The 24,312-nt window shown below is 51.2% G+C and overlaps 1 protein-coding gene across 1 annotated transcript; it reads left to right on the top strand.

Annotated features, from left to right (window-relative positions):
• Positions 1-3,208: 3,208 nt before the first annotated feature.
• Positions 3,209-24,312, top strand: GABRG3 (gamma-aminobutyric acid type A receptor gamma3 subunit). Its single transcript, XM_006108206.3, has 8 exons — positions 3,209-3,247; positions 5,921-6,141; positions 7,667-7,749; positions 18,564-18,701; positions 20,979-21,131; positions 21,867-22,063; positions 22,490-22,549; positions 24,031-24,312. Exons 1-8 carry the CDS (start codon positions 3,209-3,211, stop codon positions 24,310-24,312), a joined length of 1,173 nt encoding a protein of 390 aa, XP_006108268.2.

The raw sequence follows: 24,312 nt of genomic DNA, 5'->3' as shown, positions 1-24,312 counted from the left end.
TATTGATTTTACAGGGAGGGAGGGAGAGGGATAGAGAGTCAGAAACATCAATGAGAGAAAAACATCGATCAGCTGCTTCCTGCACTGGGGACCAAGCCCACAACCGAGATACATGCCCTTGACCAGACTCGAACCCGGGACCCTCAGTCACAGGCCGACGCTCTCTGCACCGAGCCACACGGGCCAGGGCGGCGCCCACGGCTCTTTTATCCGCTCGTCTGCTGAGGGGCCCTGGGGCTGGTTCCGGGTCTGAGCTGTTGTGAACTGTGCGGCTACGGACACAGGGGTGCACCCCTTCCTTCTGATGGGGTTTCGGGGTTTCTTAGGACATATTCCTGGAAGTGGGCTCCCTGGGTTCCACGTTTAATTTCTCCAGGGAACGCCTTTTGCAGAAGAAAGGGAGCGGTCGGTCAAGGTTGCTCGGCTACCACCTTCCCCGGTCTCCTGCCGCGGAAGCTGTGAACGGAGATTGTGTGGTCATTTCCTCGTTAATTAATTCACTCGCGGGACGGGGTGCACCTTTTATGGGTTGCTTGGTAGACGGAGTCGGCCTGCCTTACATCGACTCCTTCCCCAGTGGTGTCGAGGAAAGAGCGATCTAATTACCTAAACGTTGCAAAACAGATTAAAAAAACCTTTTTTTTCTGCTGCGACAGAGATTCTTCCCGCTTGCTCCTCGGACGTAAATAATAGATGGGAACAGGGTGAGGACGGCGCTCGCGTGCTTACCCGAGGTTCGTCAGGGTTTCTCGTGCAAAAATCCAATTTTTCTCTCTGCAAATGAGAGAGCCGGGCGCCTAATCCATCGTCCTGGGCCCCTCGCGACTCCCGTGCAACTGCGGTTTTTAATACGTGCGAATCGTCTGTAAGAAGCGAACACCGTCCTCGGTTTCCCGGGGGACGCGGGAGCCCGGCTGCTCTGTGAGAACCGTCGTGCTGTGTCCCGATGGACAAACCCCCGTGCGTCGCGGGAGACGCTGAGTGTCCTTCCGTCTGGCCTCGAGCTAGAGAGGCGTCCACCGGCCCGGAATGCGCGTGGGGGCAGGTTTCTTCAAACGTGACACCACGCCGTCCAGTAATGGTCTGATTTACGTTGAGTTCGAGTGACCTGTTACCGGATTCCAGGCCAGGAGGAAGGGGGAAACTGAGGCAGGAATGTCAGGACATGGCCAAACGGTGTATAGTGCTGTCTCCCCCGGCCAAGGGCACTGGGAGAGCAAAGAGTTAAAGACCAACCACCTTAAGGAGAGAATGCAGGGAGGGAGGGGGGTGATGGAGGGGAGGGGAGGGGAGGGCACTTTTACTCCCGAAGCAGAGAAGCCAGCATCTCGGGCTCGACAAGATGTATAGGTTTGCTTGTTTTTTTTTCTCAACGAAGGTGCACGCTTTCATCGCTTTAATAAATTAGCTTTCCACAGCGCAGTGCAGGTCTCTCGTATACATTCATTCATTTGAGAAGACGAGGGTCCAGGTTGGGGAGCCTCTCCCACTAGCTCAGGGGGCTGCCCTGTCCGGGGACACCGCTCTGGTGTCGGTGGGAGGCGCCGTAACAAACCCCTTCCCTTCGCCCTCTGGCCGAGATGCAGGGAGGTGAGTGTGGTCCGAGCATCTGTGTCCGCCCATCGGGTCCTGAAACCGGACAGGCGAGGGTCCCGCCCAGCCGGTCACTCCGTGAGCCCACTCAGCAGAGACAGGGTTGAATCCTGTCTGAGCGTCGATTCCAGTAATGCCAGCAGCCGGTGTGGTGTGGCTGGTGTGGCTCGGTAGTTAGAGCGTCCGCCTGCGCACCGCAGGGTCTCGGCTTCGACTCCTGGTCCAGGGCACCTAGCTGGGTTGCAGGTTCGATCCCTGGCCCCCAGTCAGGGTGTGTACAGGGGACGTCCGATCGACGGGACTCTCTCACATCAGTGTTTCTCTCTCTCTCCCTCCCTCCCTTCCTTCCACTCTCTGTAAAATCAATGGAAAAAATATCCTTGGGGAGGATTAACAAACAAACAAAAAAGAAAAGAAATAAAAATGTGAAAGGATATTAGGTGAAAATGCAGGAGCTATGAATGAAATATGGACTTGGGTTAATGAGGTGTCCATACGGGCCCATTCGTGGTAACAAGTGTAAGATACGAATACACGGAAGATGTGAATCATCACAAAAACTGTACCGAGTTCTGTAAGTCTGACACTGCCCTTACATTTAAGATGATTAAGAAAATAAACAACAAGACATGGAAACTACATTTACAGTTGGTTGAATTGGGCAGTGAAGTATCTCCTCATTTTTCCTCGAGCACTTTCCGCAGTCATCCTAGAAACGGGAATATTCACGGAGAATCTCACGGGTGCTTCAGAAAGACACATTTATAATTCGTGGACAGGCTATTTGTCCTAACATTCCTAAGCCGTCTGGCAACCTTTCAGAAGGGATGAAAGTTAAAAAACGAGCCGCACGTATGGAAGTAGACCCGTGAGGCAAGGCTGTGGGCCCCAGGGCACCCCGGCTCTCCGTGTAACTTGGGGCGCCGCTTACGCGTTGAGGGTGTTATCTTGACGTGGTGACAGGTGAAGACGGGTCTCCACGCGCCGTGTGCTAATACGGGCGCTGTTCCCCAGGGAACGTCCTAGCTCGGCCTTCGCTCTGGTGCTCAACATCAGTCCTTACAGCCGTTCCCTTCCCCCCTCGTCGTGGAATCTCCGAGAAATCCATCCACCTGGCGGCCGAGGCGCTTATGCCAGACACCTGTCGCTGTCGCCCTTGAGGGCGAAACCCGGGCGCGGCCCGTCCCAGGAGTCTCTGGTGGACGGACGGCGTTCTCCGGCACACCCGTGCCTCGTCCCTCCGTGATTTTCTGAACGTGGTCCAGAAGCGCTTGAGTTCCTTTCAGGCGAACTGAGAAGCAAACCCGTGTGCGTTCGGGGCAGAGTGGGAAGCGTGGCCTCCCTACGGGCCTACGCGCTCCTGGGACGGCCGTCCCCGGGGGACCGGCCTATACTCTTGTTTTGTGCTGTCCTCCTTCATGCCTGATGAGTTTGGCTGTGGATTAGACCACGTGTGTGTGTGTGTGAGAGAGAGAGGGAGAGAGAGAGAGAGAGAGAGAGAGAGAGAGAGAGGGAGGGGGGTGCATGGTGCCTCCAGGTAGCTGGCACCCCCAAGGCTGAGGCCTGTGCCCCCCGGGATCAGAGCAGGTGCCCAACCCTAATTATCTCCTCGATCATGATCGAGTCTGTCACCTGGAATCGGGACTGCGTCCTGGTGTGCAGAGATGGGAGAGGAGCGGGGATGGGGGAGCAGGCCTGCAGGCCGTTACTATAGCGACCAGGATGCAGACTCCTCTGTCACAGCCGCAAACAGAAGTGCTTTCAGACCAGGGACAAAGGGAAGGTAAAGCAGGACTGTTTCCATAGCAACAGGGGGACCATCTCCCGCTATGGGTAGATGACGCCGCCCCCCCCCCATTATAATGTTGATATCCGTTCGTTATTTTACTTATTTAAGTATAATTTTATTGATTTCAGAGAGAGGAAGGGAGAGGGGGAGAGAGACAGAAACATCAACGATGAGAGAGGATCATCCGCCAGCTGCCTCCTGCACGCCCCCTGCTGGAGATGGAGCCCGCAACCTGGGCATGTGCCCCCGACTGGGATTGGACCCGGGACCCTTCGGTCCGCAGGCCGACGCGCTATCCACTGAGCTTTACAAGCCAGGGCCGGCCCATAACTTTGAGGAGTAGAAATACAGAAACCTCCTGAACTGAGGGCTTGGAGCATGAGACGCAGAAACACAGTCAAACCTCAGTTCTCGAGCGTCTCCCACCGCCAGCAGTTAGGTTCTCGGCCAAGTTGCTCGTGGAAAGAAATGTCCCCGGTTTTTCGAACGAAACCTCAGTTCTCCACCTGACACCCCTTCCAGGCTGATGCATCGCCTGGCACAGAGCCCCTCTGGGGTCCCAAGCAAAGGAGAGGGTGGGAGCGAGGTCACCGCTGAGCCTTGGGGTGTCCCTAGCTCAGGCCAGGGGTCATGGCTGCGCAGAATGAGATCCCGCACGCGCGGAGGGAAGTCTGCCTGGGGTTGCAATGCTGCACAGCAGAGAGCTGACAAGCAGGAGAGCGGTGTGCCTCAGGGGTTCCCAGCGTGGGGCACACGCCCCCGGGGGGCAGTCTGATGTTTAAGGGGGGCCATTCGAGAATGTGTCATTCACAGTGACTGTTTTGCATTTCTTAGGGCTCTAGGGGCCGCGTAGACAGTCTGTGCATATATATGGTGACGTGTTTATGCCTCTCGGTTCTCTGTTATATGTTTGGAACTTTATTGGCTGTTCTTTCATCTCCCTTCACATTATTATTATTTTTTAAACAATTCCTTAGTGAGTCCTTCCTCAGTCCGTCCACTGTCCTCTGTCCTTTTGTTTTTCTCTCTCGTGGACGCCATGTTCTTTGGCAGCTTGTTTAGACCGAGTTCATGGCCTCTGAGGCTTCCTCCACGTGAACAGGAGCTCACTTTGTGAGTAAGAAGAATTCTGTGTCTCCGAGGGGGTGGGGGAGGGGCACCAGGCTGTTGGAGGTGCTCGGGGGGCGTGGCCGGAACAGGCGGGAAGCACAGGTGTCGCTGAGGTAGCCACGGCGTGGCCTGCTGGGGTGCCTGCTGGAGGGGGAGATGGGGGAGCGGAGGCCCGTCAGGGTGTTCACGCTCAGTGTGCGAGGACGCGTGCCCTCCCTCACGCCCCCGTTTATTCAGCCGCTACCGCCACGCACCTTCCCGCACTTTCCCTCCAACCCCCGAATGTGCAGGTTTGACCAGGCCCCCTTCTTGGGGAGCCCGGGGAACCCCAGTGCTTTTCCCCCACCCTGTAGGCAGCTCCCACACCAGCCCTCCGTCCGGGCTTCTTCCTGTTTCACATCCGAGTCCGCGGGAAATCCCACTCACGGGATGGCCGTAGAAGCTTCTGGAATCCAGAAGAACCACATTCTGGAGGGAGGGGCAGCTTCCTTTCCATTTTATTTTTTGTTGTTCATCCTCAACCGAGGCTATTTTTTCCATTGATTTTTTAGAGAGAGTGGGAGGGAGGGAGAAATGGGGGGGGGGAGGAGAGGGAGAGAGAGAGAGAGGAACATCGATGTGTGAGAGACGCATCCATCGGTTGCCTCCCGCAAGCACTCCCGACTGGGGATTGGACCTGCAGCCCAGGCAGTGCCTCGGCCGGGACCCTTTGGTGCGAAGGCCGATGTTCTGACCACGGAGCCACCGGCCGGGCACCTTCTTTATTCGCGGGCGCTGTGTTCCAGGAGCAGAAGCCCATATGCTCCTCCCCCCGTCCCCCCTCCCCGGGCCGAGGACAGGAGCGTGTGGGATAGAGCCCCACGCTTCTGGCTGGAGTCCACCAAAGAGAACTTAAAAGATTTTTAAAAAGTGCTGGGTAGGCTGCCGAAAGGACAGTGGTCAAGAAAATGACCCCTAAAACATTACTGTAGCCCTAGCCAGTTCGGTCGGGGCTCATGCAGGAGGCGACCAATCAATATTTCTGCCTTTTCCCTCTCTTTCTCTCTCTCTAAGAAATCAATGGAAAAATATCCTTGGGTGAGGATTAACCAAAAAGAAAAGAAAAGAAAAGAAACAAAAAGAAGAGAAAATGACCCCATAAAAAATGATTCTATGGTCCAGCTGGTGTGGCCCAATGGTTGAGCGTTGACCTATGAACCAGGAGGTCACGGTTATATTACCGGTCAGGGCACATGCCCGGGTTGCGGGTTTGATCCCCAGTAGGAGGCGTGCGGGAGGCAGCGATCCATGATTCTCTCTCATCGTGGATGTTTCTCTCTCCCTCTCCCTCTCCCTTCCTCTCTGAAATCAAGAAAAAAGTATATGAATTTTTTTAAAAAGAGGAAACCCACTAACGGAACCACCGCCCCTCCCCTCGCTCTGTTGCAGGAGTACCAGATCGACATATTTTTTGCGCAGACCTGGACGGACAGCCGCCTCCGCTTCAACAGCACCATGAAGATCCTGACCCTCAACAGCAACATGGTGGGGCTCATCTGGATCCCCGACACCATCTTCCGCAACTCCAAGACGGCCGAGGCCCACTGGATCACCACCCCCAACCAGCTGCTGCGCATCTGGAACGACGGCAAGATCCTCTACACGCTGAGGCGAGACGCCGGGAGGGGGCCCTGGCGGTGGGGGACCCGGGTCCCTATTTTAATAAAACATCATCCTTAAAAAAATAAAAGAAAGGCACGCACATTGTAGGCCATGAATGAAGCGCGTTCTTCATCAGAATGCGTTTCTGCTGGAAGTGGGCCGTGGAAATGAGCGTTAATCTATTTAACCCGCGGGTCCACTTAGCCGGGAACGGGAAGATGTCTTGGCGCACTAATTAACACATGTAATTAGAGCAAATTAACAAACTCGAGACCACAAGGCGGGGGTGGGGGTGGGGGTGAAACAGCCGGAGGGCGTTCCCCGACGCATCCCTCCTGGAAACCTGGCTGCCCCGCCACGCGAGCTCCCGGGGGCCGGGTGGGGCCCCCCAGAAACCTGGTTGCGGGCGAGAGAAGCCGGCGTCAGAGAAGTCTGGTCGGACGCACGCTGCAACCTGCCCCAGCCATGCCCGCACCTGAGCCAGCCTTCCTGCTCCCCGGGCATGAGGAGGGGACGGGACCTGCCCCTCCCTGAACCCCAGGCCTCACCCTGCTCTCCCAGACTCCCCCTCACACCTTCGCTGCACCTGCTGCCTCTCTCTCTCTCTCTCTTTTTCTCTCTCTCTTTTTGGTCAGTGCTCACCGAGGATATTTCTCCCAAAGATATTTTCCCATTGTTTTTTAAAGGGAGTGAAAGGAAGAGGGAGAGAGAGAGAGAGAGAGAGAGAGAGAGAAACATCGATGTGAGAGAGACACATTGGTTAGTTACCTCCTGCATGGGGCTGCGGAACCTGCAACCGAAGCTCATGCCTGTGACCAGGAATCAAACTCGTGTCCCTCTGACCAGCTCTCTAACCACCCAGCCAGGGCTCTTTGTTTTATTTCTTCAGAGAGAGGAAGGGAGAGGGAGAAATGTCAGTGATGAGAGAGAATCATGGATGGGCTGCCTCCTGCACGCCCCCTACTGGGGATCAAGCCCGCAATCCAGGCCCGTGCCCTGATCAGAAATTGAACCGTGACCTCCTGGTTCATAGGTGGACGCCCAACCACTGAGCCACAGGGTCCGGGCAATAAAAACATTTTTTAAAAAAAGCAATACAAAATGACACTACACCGCCCTCTCTGGTTGGGCTCAGTAGATAGAGCGTCGGCCTGCAGACTGAAGGGTCCCGGGTTCGATTCCCGTCAAGGGCACAGGCCCGGGTTGCAGGCTCGATCCCCAGTAGGGGGTGTGCAGGGGGCAGCCGATCCATGATTCTCTCCCATCATTGATGTCTCTCTCTCGCTCTCTCTCCCTTCCTCTCTGAAATCAATAAAAATATATATATTTTAAAAAAGCAATACAAAATGACACACCCCCAGGACAACCCCATGATGCCACTGAATGGATGGTGCCACCACCTGGAGCAAGTCACAGGTGCTGCCTGCCCCTCCCCTGCCCTCCGGCCCCGCCCTGTCCCCCCCCCACCACACACACTGTGACTTTGCTGGGTTCTGGCTGGCTGACCTTGACCGTGACCTTGGCTCCCCGCAGGCTCACCATCAATGCCGAGTGCCAGCTGCAGCTGCACCACTTCCCCATGGACGAGCACTCCTGCCCGCTGATCTTCTCCAGCTGTGAGTACCCCCCGGGCCCGGAGCCCGCGAAGGAACGCCTCCCCGTCTGAGCGTCTGGCGACGGTCACGTGATGCGTCACAGCGTCACCGTGCAGCCAGACAGAGCAGACGACTGTCTGGTTTTGGCCACTGGGGTGTCTCCGCCCCAGACTTCATTCCATTGGACCCCCCGTCGCAAAATAGGTGCCTCGGCGCAGCCGTGTGCAACGTAACCTTTCCTCAGAGTAGTGACGGGTTTGGACGTGGGTGGGCAGTTTTGTTCTGTTTTGTTTTGACCAAACACCCTTATGCCAATGGGCTGTTTTGCATGTTATTTGGAATTACACACAACTCATGTCCTCTCCGGCCGCCGCGGCCCGGCCCCTGTGCGTGGTCACCGATCCGGAGGCTGTCCCAGAACCTGGTCCTGTGGGTGTTCTGAGGAGGGTTCCGAGGTAGACACGGCTGACTGAACCCCTGGCCTTCGCACCCGGCTGGCTTGGCCTGTGGACTAAAGGGTCCCGGGTTCGAGTCCCGGTCAGGGCACATGCCCGGGTTATGGGCTCCATCCCCAGTGTGGGGCGTGCAGGAGGCAGCCGATCCATGATTCTCTCTTTGATGTTCCTCTCTCTCCCCCCTCCCTTCCTCTCTGAAATCAATAAAAAAAAATATTTTAAAAAATTGAAAAGAAAAGGGTTTCCTGGCCAAAAAATAATAATTAAAAAAAAATCGTTGGCCTTTGGTGGCTGGTTCAACCTCCAGCCCCTTTCTTCTCTCCGGGGGTCACGGGGATGGAACTCAAGTCCCGACCTTCCCCTCGCCGGCCTGGTTCCCTTGGCAACCAGCCCCCATCCCTGCTCTCTTTCCCAAAGCTCCCTCCTTCGCATAACAAAAGGCTTTGATGCCGGCCCTGGTCACAACCCAGGGTTTTCAGGGCTCTGCGCCAGAAAAGGGACAAAGGCCAAATATATGGTTTTAATTATATATCATTAGCCTCCGAGCGGGAGCGAGCAGAGCTGGTAATTACCAGAGGGCAGTGTGGCTCCATTGTGCTGGGCCAGGAAGCCCGGGGCGCGTGGGGGTCCGGCGTGGACAGGGATGTGTCCGTCTCGGCTGGTGTCTCTGGTCAGCTGCCTTCTCCTCGGGCCCCGCCTCTCAGATCTGCGCTGGGAGAGAACTGGTGATGGACCCTGCGAGGGGGCTGTCTCCCGCCCACGGGGAAGGGTCCTACTCAACAATGAAAGACAAATCTGGCCCGGCCGGCGTGGCTCCGTGGCTGAGCGTTGACCTATGAACCAGGAGGTCTCGCCTCCATTCCCGGTCAGGGCACAGGCCCGGGTTGCGGGCTCGATCCCCAGTGTGGGGCGTGCAGGAGGCGGCCGATCCATGATTCTCTCTCATCATGGATGTTTCTCTCTCTCAATCCCTCTCCCTTCCTCTCTGAAATCAATAAAAGTATTTTTTAAAAAAGAAAGTATGCTAGACGCGGAATTTTCTGGTTGTACCGTAAATAATAATTCAGGTTCGACTTCTGGGAACAATTAATTGGAAAACAAAATGTTCTTTGCTCGGGAGCTGGGAGTTTTGTGGGGAGCGGCCAGAGCTGACCTCCTAGCAGTTCTGTCTGTGATTCTCACTCTCCTGGTGAGACACTCCGACATAAACCCCATCTCCCACTGGGCTTCCCCATTCAGCTCTTCGTTCCTCTGAAATGCAGCTTTTAGCCCGGCCGGCGTGGCTCCGTGGTTGAGCATCGACCTATGAACCAGGAGGTCACGGTTTGATTCCCGTCAGGACACATTCCCTGGGTTTCAGACTCCATCTCCAGTGTGGGGTGTGCAGGAGGCAGCCGGTCCATGATTCTCTCTCATCATGGATGTTTCTATCTCTCTCTTCCTCTCTCTTTCTGAAATCAATAAAAAAAATATTAAAACAAACAAATAAAAACCATGCCGGGGTAAAAAGTATATTTCTTCTTTTTTAAAATATATTTTATTGATTTTTTACAGAGAGGAAGGGAGAGGGATAGAGAGTTAGAAACATCGATGAGAGAGAAACATCGATCAGCTGCCTCCTGCACACGCCCTAACTGGGGATGTGCCCGCAACCAAGGTACATGCCCTTGACCGGAATCGAACCCGGGACCCTTCAGTCTGCAGGCCGACGCTCTATCCACTGAGCCAAACCGGTCAGGGCTCTTCTTCTTTTTTTTTTTTTAACACGAGGAAGTGTCCCTCTAACTCTTTCATTTTATTTTATTTTCATTATTATTTTTTATTGATTTCAGAGAGGAAGGAAGCGAGGGAGGGAGAGAGAGAAACATGAATGATGAGAGAGAATCATGGATCGGCTGCCACCTGTACGCCCCCTATGAATCCAGCCCAGGAATCCAGGCCGGGACCCTTCAGTCTTCAGGCTGACGCGCTATCCACTGAGCCCAACCAGCTAGGGCCACCCAGGCATGGTTTTGTATCGTGCGTTGGGTCCTTGGAAAATATTGGTTCGCAGACTTACGCCGATCACCCAGATGTTTCCCAGTAACTCTGAGACAATGTTGGTTAATATTTTCACCCACCTCACTCGAACAGTATGCCGAGAATTCGGAGATGATTAAGCTCATGAGGGTGACACACGCTTTCTAAAATGTTAATTTCCACCTGAAATAGCAAATGTTAGTCTTGGCCACAGATACACACTGTCAGTAATTTCCTAGGAGTGACAGATCTCATTCACTTCCAAGAAAATGCCTACCCAACACCCAAGTATGAAAATCACCGTCATTTGCCAGTTATTCGTAAAAATGCTATTTTCCTGAGAAAAGTTTTGCCCTTCAGCACCCTGGATGCAAGGTTGATTGTGGAAGAAGATTTTTAGATTCTTTCTAAATCCTTTCTGGGAGCCGCTCTGTTGCAGGGACTTTCTCCCCAGCTCTAGGAAATGCTGTTCCCCGAAAATCAAGGTCAGTGGAAATGGGAGAGGGAGTGCGGAGAGAAGGGGGGGTGGGAACAAAGCCACAGCCGATCCTCAGGGGCCACAGAAGCAGCACGCCCTCAGGGTGCCCGGCTGAGCTCGCGGGTTTGCCTCGAGATCGAGCTTCTTATCTCGTGACCCCTGCAGGGTTCCCCGAAGTCCAGACGGGAAAACAGTGTGTGATGAACGGCACACTGGCGACCATCTAAAGAATCTGAGCCCTGGCCGGTGGTGATCAGTGGTTAGTGTCGGCCCGTGCATCAAAGGGTCGTGGGTTCGATTCCGATCAAAGGCACGTTACCTGGGTTGCAGGTTCGATCCCCGGCCCTTGTTGGGGTGCGTGCAGGAGGCAACCCATCGGTGTGTCTGTCACATCGATGCTTTTCTCTCTCTCTCTCTCTCTCTCTACCCCCTCCATCCTTTGCACTCTCTCTAAAAAGCAATGGAGCCCTGGCCTGGTAGCTCAGGTGGTTAGAATTATCGTCCCCGATACCCCAAGGTGGTGGGTTCGATCCCTGGTCAAGGCCCATGCAAGGATCAACCAAGGAATGCATAAGTGGGTAGAACAACAGTCTTTCTAAAAAATCAATAAAATAAAAAAAGCAATGGAAAAAATATCCTCGGGTAAGGATTCACTAAAAAAAAAGAATGAGGGAAAAAGAAAAGTACTGCATAAAAAAGTATTTCTTCCACCTCAAACTCGTGTCAGGGGTCATGACATGCAATCCCCAGGCGAAGGCTTTTGTTTTTCTCTCTCATTTTTTGTTTTTTTACATATTTTTATTGGTTTCAGAGAGGAAGGGAGAGTGAGAGAGAGATAGAAACATCAGTGATGAGAGAGAATCATGGATCAGCTGCCTCCTGTACGCTCCCTACTAGGGATGGAGCCCACAACCCGGGCATGTGCCCTGACCGGGAATCGAACCTGTGACCTCCTGGTTCATAGGTCGACACTCAACCACCGAGCCACGCCGGCCGGGCAAGAGCTGCCTGGTTTAAAATGCTTCATAATCAAAAATAAAAGTATCTGTTGTCACCGTTAGACCTCCCACTGGGCCTTGTTTTTAACTTTTATTTTTTGGGGGGTGTGGTTTGTTCAGTTATAATCAGATTTTACTATTTTTCTACCGCGGCCTGTAATTAAAACTTAATGAGGAGAGATATATTTTATTTAGTTATTTATGTTTGCAAATCATCAAAGTCAATACAAAACAAAAGCCAGGATAAACAATGCAATTACATGCCAGCTCCGGGGCACTGTAATAATATAAACTCGCCTTTGAAACCGAGGAAACGAACATTGGGGATCTGTTCCCATGATTAAAGATGTAATAAAACAGCTCTGCCGGCGTGGCTCCGAGGTTGAACGTCACCAGGAGGTCACTGTTTGGTGTCCGGGTCGGGGCACGTGCCCGGGGTTGTGGGCTCGATCCCCAGTGTGGGGCGTGCAGGAGGCAGCCGACCCATGATTCTCTCTCATCATGGATGTTTCTCTCTCTCCCTTCCTTTCTCTCTCTAAAAAAAAAAAATCAATAAAAAAACATATTTAAAAAAAATAGGTCTGCAATTCCCCGGTGGTGAATGGAACAGCAATCTCTTTTAGCCGAGGGAAGAAGATGAACGTAAATTCCTTTCGGGAAAGAGGAATCTTACCCTTTGGCTACGATGACATCCTTTCTTATAGTTGGTGGTAAGGATGTTGGTGGGAGCTGAGAACAAGAGTGCGGTGCGAGCACCGTGGACAGTTCACGGTGCCTGCTGTCCCAGGCTGGTTGCCTGTGGCTGCCCCAGGCAGGCCATCGGGGCAACTTGTGTCTGCGGGTTCCACTCCCCTTCCGTTCTCTCCTGCCAGCCGGCGTCTTTGCGAGGAAAAGGGAAAGAACCCGAGGGAAATGATCTGTTTTGCAAATCTCAGCTCGATAAAGCCCATGACCGTGAATGTATTGTCTCACAGATACGTTCTTCAATCTATTTGTATTGACTTCAGAGAGAGGGAGGCAGGGAGGGGGGAGAGGAGAAAGAGAGAGAGAGGGAGAGAGAGAGAGAGAGAAACATCAATGATGAGAGAGAATCATGGGTCGGCTGCCTCCTGCACGCCCCCTACTGGGGATCGAGCCTGCAACCCGGGCAGGTGCCCTGACCGGGAATCGAACCTCCTGGTTCATAGGTCGACGCTCAACCACTGAGCCATACCGGCCGGGACTCATTTCACAAATATAGATATCTTACGGTCTATTTAGAAAGAGCAAATCATGCTACGTATCTCAAAGTATGACGTTGCTTTCTTAAAAGACTGGCACAAAAACATGTGGTGGGGAAAATGAAGTGTAATAACGGGAAGTCACTGGGATTGGGTGAGAGCGAAGGAATATTCCGGCTCTTTAAAAACACACACACAGCGAAAAGAGTCTCCGTAAACAGCCCTGCCGTGCGAGCCTTTATGGGTTTCAAGCCCACACTGTTCAGCTTTAATTGCCTTAGTTATGTTTTATTAAGCCAATAACGACCTACAATATTGCACAAAATTATATTCAGATATTAACTCGGCTTCAGACTTCTATCTGTGTGCATTTTATAGGAGATGTGTCACTGTTATTGGGCTCGAATCTTATTTTAGGAAAAAAGCAATTGCCAAAATAATACCAGAATATTAGATAGGGACTGATTTTCATTTCTCTCTCTCTCTCTCTCTGTTTTATTAAGACCCAGTGCGAGCATGCTCCCTACTGGGGATCAAGCCCCCAACCCGGGTGTGTACCCCTGACCCGAATCAAACCCAGGACCCTTCGGTCTGCAGGCTGACGCTCTATCCACTGAGCCAAACTGGCTAGGGCTTTCTTTTGTTTAGAATTTACTGTCTCTTTCTTGTTTCCAGCCCACTGTTGGAATTTAGGAGATCATGGAGTAAACGCCTCAAAATACTTTTAAAAAACACCCAACAACCCGGCCAGTGTAGCTCAGTGGTTGAGCGCTGCCCAATGAACTAGGAGGTCACGGTTCGATTCCCGGTCAGGGCCCATGCCATGGTTGCTGGCTCGATCCCCAGTAGGGGGCGTGTAGGAGGCAGCCGGTCAGTGATTCTCGTCATTAATGTTTCTCTCTCTCTCTCTCTCTCTCTCTCTCTCTCTCCATCTCAATCAATCAATAAAATATATATATATATATATTTTTAAAAAGCTGGGATGGCTGTGCTGCTCCCAGCTGTTTGCAGAACGCACTGTCAATCCCTATGCAAGTACTCCTCTCGGGACTCCAAAGATGTTTACAGATTTTCATGCTCAAGAACTTGGAGTCAATGAAAGATGAGCAGGCACAGAAGGAGAGACACGTAAGAAACGGCAAACAAGAGGGAAGCCGAAAATAGACTCCACGGGGGGTTTAGGGAACGCACTTCTCCAGCAGCCAGCCAGGAGCTCTCCCGGTCACGGCGGCATCATTACAATATAAGCTATAGAAACCCAACAGTGGGCCGCAAACAAGAAAGAGAAAACAAATTCTAAAAGAGAAAAGGATGCTTCGTAACGGGCATTTAAGAGCCCTAAAGAGATCGTCGTAAACTAGAAGGCAGGTCAGAATAAAACAACCGACATGAAACACTGCGAAGATGAAGGACAGCGAGGGGTGATACCTAAGCAGAAGCGCAGACTGCGCCGTGCGGGGAAAGAGCCCAGCACGTGTATAATTGGAGCCGGGACAGACGAGGAAGGAAATGAGACAGCTAAAATCGGAAGCCCTAAGAGCGAAGGAAAATGTAAAGCTGATGAGAGACCTCCAATCAAAAATTCAAAAAACCCACGTGAACTCCAGTCGGGATGAATAAGAAAGTGATTTTTTAAAAAAAAACAACAACACTTGAAGCACATCAAGGTAATCAGCTGAAAATCAGACGAAAACGGAAAAACATCTTAAAAACCCCTGGAGCAAAAACACTCATTTTCTTCACAAGGGCAGTCATTGGGTTGAGAGCCAGAGCTAACTTCTCAGCCGAGAAGACGGAATTTAGGAGATCATGGAGTGAACTCCTCAAAGGACTTTAAAAAAAAAATAACCCACAGCCCAGCCAGTGTGGCTCAGTGGTTGAGCATCACCCAATGAACCAGGAGGTCGCGGTTCGATTCCCGGTCAGGGCACAGGCCCGGGTTGCGGGCTGTAGGAGGTAGGGGCCGTGCAGGAGGCAGCCGATCAGTGATTCTCTCTCATCATTGATGTTTCTATCTCTCGCTCCCCCTCTCCCTTCCTCTAAAAAAAATCAATAAAATATGGAAGTAAAAATTAAAGTTTGTTGTTTTTTTCACTATTTGCTATTCTCAATTCAATCTGGGCATGTCCAGTTACAAATGATATGATTTGCATTTTGAACAATAATCTCACAGTAGGATAATCATTCTTTGCTTTTCTGTTTATTGCAAGTCACTGTGGAAATGAGTGTCATTCATTGCCCAGTTATTGTTAATGTTTTATCTAAATTTGTTTTTGTATAATTTATTCCGTTCGAGTCCCGGCAGCCAAACAGAGTGAAAAGATGCCTAAATTCCTTGGGAGAAAACAGCAAATGAGGCGATAAATAGATGATAAATCATAATTCATTTATTTAAACAATGTTTAGCACATAATAATGTACACTTACAGGAAATTTGCCGTTGCAATAATTCGGGTTTAAAGTATTGTCAGTGAGCCCGGCTGGTGTGGCTCAGTGGTTGAGCGGCGACCTATGAACCCGGAGGTCACAGTCCGATTCCCCATCAGGGCACATGGCCGGGTTGCGGGCACGATCCCAGTAGGAGGCGTGCGGGAGGCAGCGGTTCGGTGATTCGCTCTCATCATGGATGTTTCTATCTCTCTCTCTTTCTCTCTTCTTTTCTGAAATCAATAAAAATATTTTTTTTTAAAAAAACAAATAAAAAAGGATTGTCACTTTGGGACTGAGTTTGATCTTAGGGACTAGGTTCACCTCTGAGGGTCTTGGCTTGACTCTTCCGGGCTAGGCTGGCCCCTAGGGTCTAGGCTGGCTCTTCGGAACGAGGGTCATGCCTTTGGGACCAGCTTCAGCTCTTAGGGTTAAGCTCGGCCCTTTGGGGTCACGCTTGGCTCTTCCGGGCGAGGCTCAGCCCTTCGGAGTGGGCTCAGCTCCGCTCTTGGGGGTGCGGCTTGGCTCTCTGAGGCTCACAGGTTGGGCTCTGAGGCTCGGAGGCAAGGCTAGACTCGCGGCCCATGGACACATCCCAGGCTTCCCGCTTGTGGGGGCAGTGGCGAGAAATAAAGTGATAAAAAATAAAAGTATCGTCACTGAGGCCCAGGCTGGTGTGGCTTGGTTGCTTGGATCATCATCTCATGCACCAAAAGGGTTCGATTCCTGGTCAGGGCTCATGCCCAGGTTTCGGGTTCGATCCCCAGTCAGGGTCTGTGTGGGAAGCAACCCATCGATGTTTCTCTCTCTTCCTCCCTCCTCTCTCTCTCTCTCCCTCTCTCCCTCTCTCTCAATTGATAACACTTTTAAAATAATAAAAGATAAAGCATTGTCTGTGCGGTAATCAGTAAGTCTGCCGCGGCATCCTATGTTCGTCTTTCACATCTCTGCGTTGTTCACGATCAAGGCAAAAATTACCGGGGAAGACCTTGACCCAGCGGAACCGTGTCCGTTGGGGGACGGTCAGTCCACTTCACTGCTGTGCAGAGCTGGCCACAGAGGGTTTCCAGTTCCTGGGAGGGACGCTCCGCTATGGGGAAGTTGTGCTTTTGTAAAAGAGAGAGCGCTTAACGCGTGTGAGCAGCAGCAGAAATGAGCACCCCCCGACCCCCCCCCCCCAAAGCCCCCATGCTCAACGGAGCAGAGCCACAGCGGAGCAGAGCCACAGCCTTATCTTCCAAGTTGTGGTCTGGGTGTAAATCACATTTCGGCAGATTGACTTAAGTGCGTGTTTAACTCTTCTACATAATTGGGTCCTTATCTTAAAAAAATGCATTCGGATCGGAACGTACGTCGTGGCTGGTTTCAGACAGAGAGAAGCCCTGAGGGAGTGGGGCTGTGCGTCCCCAGCTGCCGGCAGAATAGAGTTATTTCTTCCTCCGATGCTATAATTTTGCACGTACGCCTAAATAAAGATGTCCTCTTTTCAATCTTTCCCCACCACTATTTTTTTTTTTTTTTTGCTGGTGGGAAGAATGAGATGCCAATTTTTTTTCTCATATTCCTATTTTGCTTCTGAATACATTCTGTTAATTAATGTTCACGTTTAGAAGGACTCATTTGAATAAAGCCTCCGCCAGGCATCTTTTAGGTGCCTGGTTAATTCTAGAAAATTCCGTTTGCATGCATGAACTGTGCAAGGCGGTTTCCCTTGGAAATGTTACTGCTCGGAATCTTTCTTGTTATTATTATTATTTGTATTGATTTCAGAGAGGAAGGGAGAGGGAGAGAGAGAGAGAAACATCAATGATGAGAGGGGATCATGGATCGGCTGCCTCCTGCACGCCCCCTACGGGGGGATCCAGCCCGCAACCTGGGCATGTGCCCTTGACCGGAATCGAACCTGGGACCCTTCATTCCATAGGCCGACGCTCTATCCACTGAGCCACACCGGCCAGGGCCTCCTGTTTAATTTTTAAATAGAAGCGATGAGAACCAACACCTCTGTCTTGTTCCCGGGATGAGAGCCTCCTGTCTTTCACCGCCGCCTCGATGTGAGCCGTGGGTTTTCCTGGGTAGATGTCACTGGTCAGCTTGCGGAAGGGCACCTTCCGTTCCTCGCGGGCGGCCTGCGGTTGTCACGAAAGGGCACTTGTTGGCTCACTGTTCTTTTCCTGGGGCTCACGAGGCCCCCACGCTCGTTCTGTCCTTCTGGCCTATGGGCGGTGTGTTACCGGGGTTGGTGTTGATGTATGACACCCACGGTGTGTTCCTGCTCCGGCCTCAGGGATATTCTCACTGCCCTGCGGTGTCTCCCCAGGCCCTTTCCCTACATAACGGCGTCCTGTGTCATTTCCGAACGTGGGTGAATTTCCCCCCGTTGTGTCTCTGTTCGTCTCTACTTTCATTCCCGTGTGGTTGGAGAACATAAGTTTGGGTGGTTTCCATAATTTTAACTTTATTTGGGGTTTGTTCTGTGTGTCCTAGTACATGGCTCGTTCTGGGAGGTACTCTTTGTCCTGAAGGAGAATGTGTGTTCTTGCTATTGGTCAGGGGTGATCTCTACAGAGACCTGTTAGTTGAATGAACATCTGAAAATAATGTAGATTGAGCCCCGCTGGCTCAGTGGTTGAGCATCATCCCATGCACCAGGAGGTTGCCGGTTCGATTCCTGGTCAGGACACATGCCCGGGTTGCGGGCTCGATCCCCAGTGTGGAGCGTGCAGGAGGCAGCCGATCCACGATTCTCCCTCATCATTGCTGTTTCTCTCTCTCTCTGCCTCTCCCTTCCTCTCTCGGAAATCAATTTTTTAAAAAAATATATCTATTATTTTTTAAAAAGATAAATAAATCTGTCTTCCCGGAGACCTGGATGGTCTCATTCTGGGGAACAGTGGACGGTGTGATGGGTGGGTCTGGGGCAGACAGTTAGCTCTCCATGTCTGGGAGCTGGTGAGACCCTGACCCCCCCGTCTTGGGGGTCAACGACAGCTTGGCTCTCGGCGGGGAAAGAAATAAGACAGCAAGACAGCGCCTGTGTGCTGTGTCCACACAGCTGATGGCCAGGCCAGTGGCCTTTGCCCATTCATTTTTGGGGTGTCTGTGTGTTCAGGAAAATTCAGAGAGCAAGGAGACCCTAAGATTTTAGTACGTGAAGTGGTCAGAATGACACGTTTGCCTGGGATGCTTTGTAAAACCCACATCTTACGGTGTGCTCACACTTGCTCCGTGTGTTTAGATGGCTACCCCAAAGAAGAAATGATCTACAGGTGGAGGAAGAACTCCGTTGAGACGGCTAACCAGAAGTCCTGGCGGCTTTATCAGTTTGACTTCATGGGCCTCCGGAACACCACGGAAGTCCTGACCACATCTGCAGGTAGGAAGAAACAGGAAAAGGTATGGCCCTCTGAAAAAAAAACACAATGGAACCTGGCCGTGTGGCTCAGTGGTTGAGCGTCCAGCCATGAACCAGGTCACGGTTCGACTCCTGGTCAGAGCACATGCCCGGGTTGCGGGCTCGATCCCCAGTAGAGGGCGTGCAGGAGGCAGCCGATCAATGATTCTCATTGAGGTTTCTCCCTCTCCCTTCCTCTTTGAAATCAATAACAAATATATTTTTTAAATCAATGGAAAAACTATCCTCAGGTAAGGACTAACACAACTATATATATATACACACACACACACACACACACACACACATATATATATATGATATCCTTCATGTACTTCCTTGTGAGGGAGAATTGTGGGATTTACATGTTGACTTTCTGCGTTAAATAGTCCGCTCACTCAGCTGTTAGCATTTTATTCGACGTGACAGGCCTCACCAGGGCGCTCTAAGTGAGATTTATGTCTTGAGTGCGAAGAGAAATGCACGTCTAAAATAGCTCCAGTAGAAGGAGCTCTAAAAGTGGTGTCTTCTTGGCTGTCTGTCATATTTTGCCTGAGTGCGATCTGGGTCATACATCAGTCTGGGTTTTAGAGTCAGGACTTTAAAAATAGTGGCAGTGTCTTTTTGCTCATAAGATTGAGCGAAGAATCGCTCAGACCCCCTGTGAGTCACCGCCTCTAACGCAGACAGGAGGTGCGGGGGAAAAAACACTGCTCGGTTGAATGAACTGCTCATCCACCAAGAAAATTGAGGTTCTGTGGTGCCAATCACATCTGACTATGTCTGCTCTTTTAAAATCAGATCTCATTAATTATTCCTTCGGAGCAAAATGATTGTCCGCCCGGCCGGTGTGGCTCAGGGGTTGAGCATCCACCTATGGACCAGGAGGTCACGGTTCGATTCCGGTCAAGGGCACAGGCCCGGGTTGCCAGCTCCATCCCCAGTAGGGAGCGTGCAAGAGGCAGCCGATCAGTAATTCTGTCTCATCATCTATGTTTCTGTCTCTCTCTCTCTCCCTCTGCCTTCCTCTCTCTGAAATCAATAAAAACATATTTTTAAAAAAAATATATGTATTTTCTAGTTGCAGATTCCTCCTCCTCTCCCCCTCTCTTTCCCCCTCTGCATTCTCTTGTGAGAAGGAGAGGTTTTAACCCTTTGTTCTCAAGGTAAGGTCTTGCTACGTATGGCCTGCAAAGCTTTTTGGTTTTTAAAAAAAATACCTATTTTTATTGATTTCAGAGAGGAAGGGAGAGGGAGAGAGAGAGAGAAACATCAATGATGAAAGAGAATCATGGATCGGCTGCCTCCTGCACGCCCTCTACTGGGGATTGAGCCTGCAACCCGGGCATGTGTCCTTGACCCGTATGGAACCTGGGACCCTTCAGTCCGCAGGCCAACACTCTATCCACTGAGCCACACTGGCCAGGGCTTTTTGGCTTTAATTCCCCTGCCTCAGTTTTCCTGTTCCACTTGTCCGGGAACTTGCCTAGCTGTTCATTGCCCTACAACAGCAGGTCCAGGGTCAGGTCCTGGGACGTGGCCGGCAGCCCCTCTCACTCTCATCCCCACAGGGGGCGCCGTCATTGGGCAGACCTCGGCGTCAGGGGAGGGGGCCGCTGAGCCTGTCCTCCTGGGGTCGGGAAAGAGCCGGCTTTGCCGAATTTGCGGAGAAGAACGGCGCCTCGTGGGCGCGGGCATGGTCCCTCTGTTTATCTTACTCGGCTCAGGAGCCGGCAATATGTTATTCGGCTCTTTTGGATATTCCTTGGGGGCTGTGTGTATTCCTGCCGGGGTGATTTATTCTCTTTTGTGTTTCTGTCTACTGTTTGTTTTTCCGCTTTGTTCTTTATTGAAATTTTATGTAAAAATTAATAGGCTTTTAATATCACCCATCATTCAGTCACATTTCCCCCGGGAACCGATGTCCCCTGGCATTCCACTGACTTAGGAAAATATTTGTGTTCTCTGATTGCTTGGGTTTAATCATGCCGATTCCTTTGTGCCGGAATGCTAATTTGCTTATTACAATTTGAAATGGCTTTTGGGAAGTGATCTCGAGATTGAAGTTTCTGTCAACCACCCTGAGTATGGCTGCCACGGGCCGCGGCGTCCTGAAGGAGAAGAAACCACATAAACACGGGCACGGGAAGGCGTCCATGGTCGCGCGCGAGAGTGGAGCCTTCGGGACGGTCTCTGCTTTAAACGTTTGGTTTCCGAACCCGAGGAGGCGGCCTGACCAGGGAACCGTGTCTATTGCAGGGGACTACGTCATCATGACCATCTACTTCGAGCTGAGCCGGCGGATGGGGTACTTCACCATTCAGACGTACATCCCCTGCATCCTGACGGTGGTCCTGTCCTGGGTGTCATTCTGGATCAAGAAAGACGCCACACCAGCAAGAACAGCACTAGGTGAGCTTCAGATTCTCTCTCTCTCTCTCTCTCTCTCTCTCTCTCTCTCTCTCTCTCCTCCGTGTCGCGTCATTTAATGCAGAGGATTCAGAAACAGACTTTCCGCGAAGGAGAGCTCACGTGTCACTGACCTCATCTGAGGGCTCCTTGACCTGCGCTTACGTTCGAGAACGGAGCCAAGGGAGATGATTCTTTCTGACAGGAGAATTCCACGTGGGTCCCTTCAGTGACGGTGGGGTTAGGAAGTCAAAAAAATCATTAATGTGGACCCATGTGCATGAAATAGCCCAGGTCAGGCCAACACTCAGTATTATTAATGAACGCATCCATCTGTAAATGAGTTGCATTCTATGCACAGCATGCGTCTAAATGCCAGAGGAGCCAGCAGAGATGAGCAAGGTACGGCTTTGCCCTTAAAGAGCTCACAACGGCCCGGCTGGCGTGGCCCAGGGCTTGAGCATTGACCTATGAACCAGGAGGTCACGGTTCGTTCGATTCTCGGTCGGGGCACATGCCCGGGTTGCGGGCTCCATCCCCCGGTGTGGGGCGTGCAGGAGGCAGCTGATTCATGATTCTCTCTCATCATGGATGTTTCTCTCTCTCTCTCTCTCCCTTCCTCTCTGAAATCAATACAAATATTTTACAAAATAATAATCAAGTAAAAATGAAACACGGTGTTGGGGTGGAGGGATGCCAGCGTGGCTCCTCTTACCCCTGGGCCCTGTCCCCATGCAGGCATCACCACGGTGCTGACCATGACCACGCTCAGCACCATCGCCAGGAACTCGCTGCCCCGCGTGTCCTACGTGACAGCCATGGACCTCTTCGTGACCGTGTGCTTCTTGTTCGTCTTCGCTGCTCTGATGGAGTATGCCACCCTCAACTACTACTCCAGCTGTAGGAAACCAGCCATCGTGAAGAAGAAAACATCAGTGCGTTCCGGGAGCAGAGATTTGGGGGGTGCGGGGGGAAGGCAGTGGGAGGGTAGTTTGAGATAAATGATCTATATTCCTAAGGATCTTATGCAACGTGATATAAATAGCTACCTCAACAAGCTGGTAAGCCCAGCCAGTGTTGCACAGTGATAGGTTGAGGCATCGACCTATGAACCAGGAGGTTACAGTTCGATTCCCGATCAGGGCACATGCCCGGGTTGCAGACTCGATCCTCGCTGTGGGGCGTGCAGGAGGCAGCCGATCTATGATCCTCTTTCATCATTGATGTTTCTGTCTCTCTCCCTCTCCCTTCATTTTTGAAATCAATAAAGATATATTTTTTTAAAACTGTTCTGAACGAGGGGATGTACGATGCAGATGTTCACAACAGTTTTGTAATTACTGTTTCTGCTTCTCTCACAGTTATTGCGTCCAGACTCCTCAAGGTGGATCCATGAGCGGATAACCCTGCAGGCCCCCTCCGTATGTATAGCGTTGCAGGTGCACATGTTTCTGCCAACTCTTACTAAAGTGAGATAGACTGATAGGTTACTGCTTATGTGTTGAAGAACAATGCACATCCTCCCTTCGAAATGTATTTACAAAAAAAAAAACGTGTTTACTTTTGTTGTTGTTCATCCTCACCTAAGGACATTTTTCCCTTTTTTTTTTTTTAAGAGAGAGTGGAAGGGAGAGAGACAGAGGGTGAAACATCTCTGTGAGAGAGACACATCGATTGTTGCCTCCCGCATGCACCCCAAGTGGAGCAGGGATCAAGCCTGTAACCCAGGTATGTGCCTTTGACCAGAATCGAACCCAGGACCCTTCAGTCTGTGGGCCGATGCTCTATCCACTGAGCCAAACCGGTTACGGCAATGTGTTTACTTTTAAAAAATATATATCCCACTTAGAAAATTTGGAAAATAAAGGGAAAAAATGAATCATAATCTTTCTACCCAGGGATTAGTACATAACATCCATATTCCTGTTTTTGGAACTCAAACTTATGAACAAGCTTCTGTGAATAATATTATTATTCTGTCATGAATATTATTTTTAATTTTTTTATTTTTCAAATGTAGTTGACCTTCAAGTATCATTTTATATTAGTTTCAGGTGGATAGCAAAGTGGTTAGACAATTATATAATTTATGAAGTGAACCTCTGATAATTTAAGTACCCACCTGGCAGCATGTATAGTTATTACAATATTATTGACGATATTCGCCAAGCTGTACTTTACATCCCCATGTAACTATTCTGTAACTACCAATTTGTACTTCTTAATCCCTTCCCCTTTTCAACCCGCCTCCCTAAACCCCATCCCACCTTGCAACCATCAATCTGGTCTCTGTATCTCCGTCTCTCTCTGTTCTGTTTGTGCATTTATTTTGTGGTTTTGTGTGTGTTTTTTTTTTAGATTCCAAATATAAATGAAATCATTTGTCTTTCTCTGTCTGACTTATTTCACTTTGCATAACACCCTGTAGGTCAGTGGTCGCCAACCAGGGGTCCGTGAGGTCCGAAAGGTTGGTGACCGCTGCTCTAGGTCCATCCATGCTGTTGTAAATGGTAAGATTTCATCCTTTTTTTTTTAAGACCGAGGATTCCATTGTCTTACAATTATTATTTTTTTCAATTGATTTCAGAGAGAGGAAGGGAGAGGGAGAAAGGGATGGAAACATCCATGAGAGAGAGAATCATCAATCGGCTGCTTGCTGCACGCCCCCTACTGGGGATCGAGCCCGCAACCCGGGCATGTGCGCCGACTGTGACCTCCTGGGCCATAGGGCCACACCGGCCGGGCGTGCACCGAGCTGTTTCTTGCATTCGATGTGCAAAAACTGAATCCTCAGAGACTGAGCTCTCCAGTGCAGCGAGGCGGGGGAGGGGGGCCCGTGCCTGTTGCTCGGTTCCTCTTGCCTGTTCTCGGTGACTGTCGTGCCGTCCTTGTCGCCCCGCAGAACTACTCCCTCCTGGACGTGCGGCCCCCTCCGCCCGCGATGGTCACCTTCAACAACGCCCTGTACTGGCAGGAACTGGAGGAGACCTGCGTCTACGAGTGTCTCGACGGCAAGGACTGTCAGAGTTTCTTCTGCTGCTACGAGGAGTGCAAATCCGGGTCCTGGAGGAAAGGGCGCATCCACATAGACATCGCGGAGCTGGACGCCTACTCCCGCGTCTTCTTCCCCACGTCCTTCCTGCTCTTCAACTTGGTCTACTGGGTCGGGTACCTGTACCTCTGA

The sequence above is a fragment of the Myotis lucifugus genome, unplaced genomic scaffold, assembly GCF_000147115.1.
Source record: "Myotis lucifugus unplaced genomic scaffold, Myoluc2.0 scaffold_1897, whole genome shotgun sequence".
In the NCBI taxonomy this organism is placed as follows: domain Eukaryota; kingdom Metazoa; phylum Chordata; class Mammalia; order Chiroptera; family Vespertilionidae; genus Myotis; species Myotis lucifugus.
This window is presented reverse-complemented; position numbering and strand designations above follow the sequence as displayed.

What these genes read in the sequence shown, in the direction of transcription:
- GABRG3 (XM_006108206.3), top strand. Translation starts at nt 3,209, where the DNA reads ATGATCGAGTCTGTCACCTGGAATCGGGACTGCGTCCTG. An exon ending in GGAATCGGGACTGCGTCCTG is followed by an intron (nt 3,248 to 5,920) that starts GTGTGCAGAGAT and finishes GCTCTGTTGCAG; the next exon opens with GAGTACCAGATCGACATATT. An exon ending in TAACCCTGCAGGCCCCCTCC is followed by an intron (nt 22,550 to 24,030) that starts GTATGTATAGCG and finishes GTCGCCCCGCAG; the next exon opens with AACTACTCCCTCCTGGACGT.